Here is a 10,000-nt window from a genome sequence, read left to right as displayed (position 1 = left end):
TGGGCAACCTGTGCCAGGGCCTGCCCACCCTCCCAGCCAGGAATTCCTTCCCAACATCCCATCTAACTCTGCCCTGTGTCAGTGGGAAGCCATTCCCCATTGTCCTGTCCCTCCATCCCTTGTCCCAAGTCCCTCTCCAGCTCTCCTAGAGCCTCTTTAGGCTCTAGAAGGGGCTCTCAGATCTCCCTGGAGCCTTCTCTTCTCCAGGTGAACCCCCCCAGCTCTCCCAGCCTCTCACATAGTTGAGATGAAGTTGGGTCTCCCTCCTCAGGGGGGTCTTGCTTTCCCTTCTGACCTGCATCTTTTTAACAGCCAAAAGTTCCTGAAATCTGACATCTTTTTCAGCTGGAAAAATTTGAAACATTCCAGTGAATAAATGAAGAGAAAGGCTCAGCTTGATCCTTTAGCTCTTACTTTCCTTACCAGTGCAGGTAAAGAAGCAAAGAGCAGCCAGGCCATGCAGGTGGTGCCACTGCTTCTGTTGCCACTCTCATCCATCCCATCCCCATCCCAGTGCCTTCCTTGGACCAGGATGTGGATTTAGGGGGAAGCAGGTGAGGGGACTGAGCTGGCAGCGGGTTTGGAGGCAGTGAGTGGGTGGCAGGCTCCGAGCAACGAGGAAATGTGGTTTTCTCTGCAACGTCTATAAATCTCCTCATTGTGTTAAGCTGTGTTTACATAGGTGCAAAAAGCAACTGCACGAATTTGTGTGAGAGAAAAGGACATGAAAGACTTAAATACAAAGATCCCAGCTATGACTGAGAGGTTTTTCTGAGCTGTAAATCTCTGGAGGTAGGGAGGGTGTTTGGGGGTATCCCTGTGTGGTCTGGTTTTAAATCCTCTGCTGGAGATGGGATGCAGGGCTGAAGGGACTCTACAGTGCAGGGTTAATTTTTATTTCTGGTTGGTTCTGTGCAGAAAAAGAGATGGTTTTGAAGGCTGGAGGTAGAAGAAACATGGGGAGACTAAGGAGAGAAGCGAAACCCACTGATTTTGGGTGGCTGTGGCTGCTCACCTTCCCTTGGCAAACCAGGGCTGGGTGTATTAAGTGGATTGCATTGATGAGGCTAGTTAGGCACTGGAAATGCAGTGGGAACCACAGCAGGGATCCCTCAGCCCCTGTGGGAAATGCTGTGGCCAGAGCTGGGGGCAGTGGGGCCGAGGGGGGAGCAAACCACTGTCCCCAGCAGGTCTGTGATGGGGCAGAGCAGTGCTTTGGTGACAGAAAAAGGACAATATTAACCCATTGCTAAGGCAGGGAGAGGCTTCCTCCAGTGTTAATGTCTCTGCACCTGCTCCCAGTGAAGTATATCCACCTTTGTTTTGAAAACTGAACTGAAGCAGAGGCCAAATCCTCTGTGGTTCAAGCTGAGGGAAGAGCAGGATTTGCTGGAGGCTGAGCAGCCCCTACCTCTGCTTTGTGCTGCTCAAGCACTGAAGAGATAAATTCAAGACTCTGGCCCAAAGTCACCCCTCTGAGAACCCCATTTTAATTAGCACTGATGACCATGGCTTGTGTTTAATTATGTTGGTCTGACTCACCACAGGGAAGCGATTTCTTCTGGTTTGTTTTGGTTTTTTTTTAATACATCTTCTTTTAAACACTGCCAACCTGATCTCCATCCATAGCATGTACACCCACAGCCTCTTGGCAAAGTCTTGTTGGGTGTTTGGTTTGTTTTGAAGGAGGGCTCACAGCATTTGTTTACTTATTTACTCCTTTTTAGTTGTCTGGGACGTCTACATGTTGAAAATATTCTGGATTTTTAAAGAAATAAATAGTCGGCTGCTCCACACTTCAGTGTTCTGACTAATTTTTAAGGGATTTGAATAGTTTTGTAGGATTGTACTTGCAGAGCACCATCAATTCCTGGAGCAGGCTGGTGTCAGAAGCTGTTGGAGGTGGCTGTGGTGGTTTCCTGGGCATGGCAGCCCCTTGGAACACTGGCACAAGCTCCTGTCAGACCACAGGGCACAGCTAGAAGAAGATTGGTAATAAATTTCCTGATTTAGTCACCAGGGAAATAGGCTTGTGAGTACAGCATCTTCTGGGGTGGAGGAGGAGGTGGCTCGTGGATGGGAATTAATTAGCAGATGGAAAAGTTAGAGCTCCAAACTCAGCACTTGATTAAGTGCACATACACAGGGGAATTGGGAGCAGAAGACAAAAGCCTGTGAAGCAGAGAGTGCCCCAGAGGAGGTGAGGAATGTGTTGAATGAAAGCTGAAGGAACTGCACACAATAAATGACAGGATTTGGGGAGACTCAGAAAATTGCTGACATGGCAGGGGGGTTGTTCCTCTTCCTCCCTCATCTACTGCAGGCAATGAGTAGACAAAGAGACTCCAACTTACCAAGCCCCCAGCATAAATCTGTATTTTATTTCATCAGCTATTACCTTTGCCTCTTCTCCAGACAAAGGAAATAAACTCAGCTTAAAGTTTGCTGTCATTAATTCATTTGAATTTGAGGCAGTGCTCGAGATCTGCTCCCACAGTACTTAAGCTGTGCTGCTGGAGTCAAAATAGACACTGTTTTTCCCTTTTTTATTTTGGCATAGACTTGGAGAGCATTAGACAAAAGTATTATGGCACGCTAATGACATTTCCCAGCATTCCCTGAGCACAAATGCTTCAAATAATTTGGGAGCCAATTCTATTTCAGAAACTAATCCAACTGTACTCAGCAGCAGAGAAGCCAAAACTGTCTGAAACACTAAAGCCACTTCCATCTATGGGTTTAGCAGATGAATCGAGAGGGGGGTCAATACAAAGAGGTAACTATTTGCCAGTGGAGCTTTCTGCCACAGAACTTTCTCCCTGGGAAAATTTAATAAATAAAATAGTTTAAAATATACTGATGTCTGTTTTAAATTCTGCTGTGGTGATAAATGGTGCCCTCAGAGACCTTTGACACTCAGAGGGCTGGTGGAAATCTTGCTCTGAACTTTCTGCAGGGTCGCGGAAAAATCTCATTGCTGGTTTTTATTTGGTCCAGTGTTTGCATTTTCCATGTGAGATCCCAGAAAGCAGCCAATTAATTGCCTGTGTCGGGCTGGATCTTAAGCTGGAGGTGGAACTGTACAAATAGTTCCAAAGGTGTGTGCTGTGCTCAGCAATTCAGAGGCAGGTCTGGTTCCTTACGTGTGTGTTGTATCCCGTGGTTTAGGTCAGGAAGATCACATTCCACACAGGAACATGGCCATGGGGCTGGTTCAGGCTGGGATGGGGGTCTGGCCCCTCTGGACCACAAGTCAGTCCAGGGTGTTTTGGGGACTGAAAAGGGGACTGAAGCAATGCAGCCTCGTTCTCCATATAATAAATTCCCTAAAGATGACATGAGCTGTGGAGAAGAACAAGCCTGAGGCTGATTTAAACTAATCCTGCTGGGCTTGAACCGTTGTTGGCAGCACCTGGAGCTGAGGAAATATGAAAATAAGTTCTCAGTACCACACACACCTTCTCTGCCTTGGGCTGTGTGACCTGGTTGAGCTTGGGATCGTGTCTTGGGATGAATTCCTGAGGTTCCAAGTGTGCCAGAGCCATTAAAGCCTGGACATGGCCTGGTTGTGTTGTGCCATGTCCTGTGGAGCCTTTGGAGCAGACACCGAGCAAAGCAGAGGCAGCCTGATCTTTGGATCTAGAGTGCCCAGCATTTTGATGATATTTAACTTGTTGAAATATGGGCTAATTTTACTTTTCATCCTTATAGTGAATTTATAATCCAGTATTGTTAAGAAATGGGTGGATCCAGGGGGGGTGGGTTCACACTTCCAGTTTCAAGTTTTCACTTAAAGCTTCACTTAAAACTCAAGTTTTCACTTAAAACACAGAGTTTCTTGGATGGAGAAGGTCGACAGAAGGAGTTGTGGTGGGATAAGGAGGTGCACTGAGTAGGAAAGAATCTGGAAGTTCACACATTTTAATTGGAAGGCAGTGCCGAGTGTGACACTGCCATGGGCAGGGACACTTTCCAGTATCCCAGGTTTCTCCAAGCCCTGACCTTGAACAGTTCCAGTAGGATGGGGCAGCCACGGCTTCTCTGGGCAATATAGATTGGGCAGAAGAGGAAATCCACAGGGAAATTGTTCTGGTGCTGGATACTCATTCCAAACTCTCGTGTGTGACTTGCTGTGGAGCTCGTGCTGCTGTGGCAGCGTCACCATCGGGGATATTTTATATCAGTGGAGAGATAATGAGGACCATCAGTGGTTAGGAGTTGGCAGCTACTTGCCTAGCAGGAAAATTTGCTGGTGGAAACATCATTGTTTCCAAATAGCTGCTTCCTGCTTGGAATCGAGTTTCTGAGTTTCAAGTTTGGGGAATTTAAATTCTTTCTGTGGGACTGCAGGTTTCCATGAGTCCTGTGAAAAGCAGTGTGGATAAAGCAGCTCGGATCCTGCATTTTGGGAAAGGCATCCTTTTCATCAGCAGAGCCTGAACCCTCTGGAGGTTCAGGAGAGGGGTTTGGAGGGAGTGATTGGGAACTGGTGAGCATGGAGATGTCTGGAAGTCAGCACAGAGGAGCTGGTGACCTGAGGGTGTTGCCTGGCTGGGGAGTGTGTGGAGTGGGACGAATAATTGTCATTCCCATGGGTTTTCCTCCCCCTTGTTTGGGAACTCAGGTTGTTGAAGTAAGAACTCTTGGAGGAATGGTCCCAGCAGAGGCTGTGGTGCTGTGACCCTGCTCTGTGTCCTTCAGTGTCCTGCACAGCAGTGTCCACCTGGTCCTGTTGTTAAAAGTTATGCCACTTTTAAATAACAACTGTTAATTATAGTGTTAAAAATCCCAAGTGCCAAGAATTAAAAATTCCAAGTGCCAACTCAAGAATGACATGTGCTCTCCATCTAGGAAATCTTGGCAGGATATCTACATTCCAATTCCACATAGAATCATAGAATCCCAGGATGGTTTGGGTTGAAAGGGAGCTTAAAGCCCAGCTCATTCCGTCTCCTGCCATGGGCAGGGACACCTTCCACTAGCCCAGGTTGCTCCAAGCCCCATCCAACCTGGCCTTGGACACTTCCAGGGATCCAAGGGCAGCCACAGCTTCTCTGGGCAACCTGTGCCAGGGCCTCATCACCCTCCCAGCCAAGAATTTCTTCCTAATATCCAATCTAAGTCTACTCTCCTTCATCTTCTCCTTCATCATATCTAACCTAAACCTCCTCTCTGGCAGTGGGAAGCCATTCCCCCTTGTTCTGTCCCTCCAGGCCCTTGTCCAACGTCCCTTTCCAGCTCTCCTGGAGCCCCTTTAGGCCCTGGAAGGGGCTCTCAGGTCTCCCTGGAGCCTTCTCTTCTCCAGGTGAACCCCCCCAGCTCTCCCAGCCTCTCCCACAGGTGGGACGTCGTGTCTGCAAGTGGAACAATTCCCTGCTGTTGACGTGCCATCAGTTTTCTCCCTGATCTCCCGTTTAAATACGGATTCATCCTGAATTTCCCAGGCCTTACCTTGCTTAGCTTGTGGGAAGGGCTCTGCTCACACCCCACAGTGGGCTTCAGCAGGGTCCTCCCTGCCAGCTGTGCTGGAGAACAAGCGGCTGGTTGTGCCAAGCGGAGCGGCCGCGATCCGAGGAGAATATTCCATTGTGTGTCCGAGTTGCCTCCTTGTGTCTCTGCAGAGGTAAAATTACATAATAACAGAGGCTGCAGTGAGTCACTGCTGCTCGTGGGCCTCGAGCAGCTCCCTGCTCCACGTTCCTGCTCAGCGTGCCGCACATCCCATAGTGGCAAACACGTGAGCAGCAAAAACGGCGTTTTCCCAGTTCCGTGTTGTTTAATATCAAGCCATTGATGACTAAACCAGATGAAAAGCTCTTTGTGTGGATGTTTTGTCACCTTTGGTCTAATTCTTTTTATCTCGCTGTCTCCCTCTCAATGAAGGATTTTCTACCAGTTCTGTCTGGGTTTTTTCCCTGCTATCCAAGGATATTTCATTTTTACCCTATTCCAGCGTCTCTTGCCAAGATTAATACTCCAGCTGCCTGGAAACTCTGAATTCCTTTGTTTTGTATTCATTCTTGTCCTCTTTGAGTGACTATACATCTTCTCTCCTATCTCTGTGTCTGATCTTTCACAATCATTTCCTACATATTTTAGCCAAACTTTTCTCACAGATACTTCTCTTCTTTCCATCTCTTTGCCACTTCTCTATCAGCCCCCTGTCTGTATTCAGCCCTTTCCTCTTCCAAATTCTATTCCTCCCCCTTTTTCTGTAGGTTAACCCTCATTTCTTGCATGAATTCTTCATTTATTAATTGCAAATCAAGGGATCATCTTTTCTGTCTCCCTCCACTACAGGCAGGATCACTCCAAGTCAATCCTGGTCGGTTCTTGTTCAGTGTTTTCTTCAATTCTTTTTTTTCACCTGTGAGAATTTTCACAGCTTCCCATCCCTTCACATTCAGTGCTGCAATATTATTCCAGTAGGAAGAGCTTTTCATCTGTACAGAGAATGTAGGTTAAGGCAATTTAAGCCCTCTGCTAAGTGTCCTGTTATAAAACTGGACACAGATTATCCCTTCTCCCCCTTTCCCTGCTGCCTTTTGTGTGCCTGAAGGTTGTTATCTTTTCACTCTCAGCCTTTTTCTTGCCCAAATCCCTGTATTTCCTTCAATTTTTCCTCATTAGTCATGGTTTCTAGAACTGGCTTGGCTGTTGCTGCACACTCAGAAGCCCGATCCATGTGCTATCCATGGGCAATTCCGGCTGCTGCCTGCAAGGTTTTGCTTTTTTGTTTTCACATGTGCCAGGATTCTGATGTTTCCAAAGGATTCTGTGATTTGAAGAGGCCGTGGGGATTTGGCATTGGATCCTCTGACCCCATGGACAGTTAGTTGAAGAGAGACAGAACCTTTTTTCCGTGTGGGATGAGAGGATTTGCCTTCAAAACTGCTTCGATTTGACTTTCTTGAAAATACTTGTGTGGTTTGAAAATGCCCCAGTTGTTACCTGTGAGAAATTCCAACAGCTTCCCTTAGGAAGTTTGTTGGAGAAATGGGAGGAATGAATCCATCAGATTTAACTCAAAGGGGTTTATAAAAAGGAGGGAGAGGGACTTTTTTTACAGGCAGGTAGTGACAGGACAAGAGGGAATGGGATATTGGGAAGGAATTCTTCCCTGGGAGGGTGGGGAGGCCCTGGCACGGGTTGCCCAGGGAAGCTGTGGCTGCCCCTGGATCCCTGGAAGTGTTCAAGGCCAGGTTGGATGGGGCTTGGAGCAACCTGGTCTAGTGGAAGGTGTCCCTGCCCGTGGCAGGGGGTTGGAACTGGATGAGTTTTAAGGTCCTTTCCAACCCAAACCATTCCATGATTCTCTAAACTCAAAACTCCCTTGTTCATAGTGATAATTTATAAGCAGGACTTGTGAATTCAGGAAAAGTTGTAGCTGCAAGGTAACCCCTAAACCAAGCACAGTGTGAAACCTGTGCTAAATTTATAGAAGTTCTGTTGCCTTTTCTCTTTTTCATTATTTAAAAAAATACTACTGATGTTTATAAAAAACCTCTTGACATTTGAAACTCTTCTGCTAATGTTTTCCTGCCCCAGTGAAGTGTTTCTCCACATAATTCAACTTCAAGAAGCCCTTGAGGATTTACTGAAATGGGTCAGGGATGGATTCATGGAAGTGTGTTCCCTTCTACCTTCATATTTCATGGTTGTTTTCTTAAATAAAAGTCTGGCAATCACTGAGACATAAAGGTTTTGATCATTTCTGTTATTGGCACTTCTTTTGCCAGCAGCACCATTGCTCAGGGAAGCTGCTTCAAAGCACAGCAAATATAAACATCTATTTTAAAAGAGGTTATTAAAAAATATTAGCTATGCTGTTACTTAAATAAACACAAGAAGAATTCAGTTTACAGCAGTGCTTGAGTCCTCTTGGACTTGTCAAAACCATCTAAATTAAAGGGAACAGGACAAAGCAGTTCATCTTTTCTGGGTTGGACATCCCTGACTTTAATAATGTGAGAGAATTTTCCTTGGGAAACTTTAAACAGAAGTAAAATACCTAAAGCAATTTCCTCCTTCATGGCAGCTCCCACATCGTCCGGAGCAGAATTTTATCTAAAACATAAAATCTTTAGTTAAATTTTAGTCTTTTGTGTCTTGCAAGCTGTTACAGTTTTCAGGGAATGGTTTGGGTTGGAAGGGACCTTAAAGCTCAGCCAGTCTCACCCCCTGCCAGGGCAGGGACACCTTCCACCAGCCCAGGTTGCTCCAACCTGGCCTTGGACACTTCCAGGGATCCAGGGGCAGCCACAGCTCCTCTGGGCAACCTGTGCCAGGGCCTCCCCACCCTCCCAGCCAAGAATTCCTTCCCAATATCCCACCTAAATCTCCCCTCCTTCAGCTTAAAGCCATTCCCCTTTGTCCAAAGGAAGAATAAAGGTAATAACGTACAAAATATGGAGGCAGAGCTGCGGGGTTTGAGCTGTAGATTCTGTGGAGAACATCCCCTGCTATCCATTTAATATCTATATAAACATATTGTTATAACTATAAATTGCACCTAAAACATTATTACTTCCTTTTCAGTAGATTTTTTTTCCCCCCAGAGGATATTTAGGATGTACCAGCGTGCTGGTGTAGGTGTCCTCATCCCAAACCACGCTCACAACCAGGCACAGTCCGTGCTGGGGACTCTGTGCTCCTGCTCTGAGTCAGCTGAGTGGGTGTCCAGGCCATCTGCTCCATCCCAGTGGTTTGGGAATTAAACACTTTTTAATAACAAGCCTGTGGAATGTGAGCTCTCCTGGTTCCAGGCAGGAGGCTCTGGAATTAGGTTCCAGCAATCCTTCCTCTTGTTGTTGGGACCCTTATGCTGTGAGCACCGTGGCCTGGTAAAGCTGGATCAGCTCCAGCTGGGACTCTCTGGTGGCTGCACAGGGGCTGCTCCAAGGTTCCTCGTGTGCTCCCATCCCTCCATGGGATCCCTTTCCTTCTTTCCCAACGCTCTCCGTGTCGGAACTGATGGATCATGTTCAGGCCACCAGGCCAGCCCTTCTCTGTTGATCTTCAGGAAATATTTGTGCCTCATAAAAGGATGGAATAAAGGATCCAGGCTGAGAGGGTGGTGGATGAAAGGTTGACGTGCTCAGAAGGGCTTAGCCACGATCCAGCCCAGTCCATGTTTTTCCCGAGTTGCGTGCATCCCTCCAGACCTCTCCGAACGTTCAGCCCCGTGTGATGTAACCCTGGCTGCTTCCTGTTTTTCAGGGGATGACTTTTCACTGATACAGCAAGAAATATATATGGTCAAGGAATGCAAACATTGCAACATAGTCGCCTATTTCGGGAGCTATCTCAGGTAAATCCTGCTTTTTATTCCAACATTTCTCCTGGTTCTCCCCTAAACAACTCTCGGTGTGGTTTTAATCCTTGCCCCCTCTCTCAGTGTTCTTCCATAGATTGAATTCCCTTTGGGCTTTTTTTAAAGTTGGCTTTAAAAACCAAAAGTGACTAATAGTTTGTTTTCTCTGCTGGCCAAAAGGCTGGAATATTTTTATCACTTAGGAAACAGCGAGAAACTTTTCCCTTGGAGCCTCTTGCAACGTCCAACCCTGCCCATACATTTATCAGTTCTAACATAAAACCATATAATATATTTCTCTAGAGCAGAATTGCTTCTGGATATTTTATTTAATTACAGTTTTCTGGGCTAGGAAAGCACAGCCAGGGATTTTTAAGAGCAACACACTCAATTTGAGGTGCTGGCAATAACATTTGTCATAGTTCTGGTGTAACAGAGGCAGAACCAAGGTGGTGCCAACTGGCTGCATCCTCAAGCTTGCACGTTGTTATACAGAAAATCAGGGAATATTTTCCATTTCTGTGAAATTCTGCCATTTATCAGTTGGCTCTGTGGGAACACAAATCAGCACTTTGCCCGCTTTTTGGTCTTTTTTTTTGCAGCCTTTAGATTTCTTGGAGGGCTGCATTTAAAAAATCTGTATATCCCAAATGGACTCAACAAATGGAATAAAATGGCTGAATTTCT

At 46.4% G+C, this 10,000-nt stretch overlaps 1 protein-coding gene across 2 annotated transcripts in view; it reads left to right on the top strand.

Annotated features, from left to right (window-relative positions):
- Window positions 1–10,000, top strand: part of MAP4K5 (mitogen-activated protein kinase kinase kinase kinase 5) — a 54,746-nt gene that overhangs the window by 21,544 nt on the left and 23,202 nt on the right. For both annotated transcript variants that reach the window (XM_017825516.1, XM_017825515.1), the window contains exon 3: window positions 9,220–9,310. In XM_017825516.1, coding sequence (XP_017681005.1) covers window positions 9,220–9,310 — 91 coding nt within the window. The remainder of the gene's footprint in view (window positions 1–9,219; window positions 9,311–10,000) is intronic.

This window comes from Lepidothrix coronata, unplaced genomic scaffold (genome assembly GCF_001604755.1).
Source record: "Lepidothrix coronata isolate B3197 unplaced genomic scaffold, Lepidothrix_coronata-1.0 Scaffold119, whole genome shotgun sequence".
NCBI lineage: Eukaryota > Metazoa > Chordata > Aves > Passeriformes > Pipridae > Lepidothrix > Lepidothrix coronata.
Note: the sequence above shows the minus strand (reverse complement) of the source record. Positions and strands in the feature narration are given on the sequence as shown.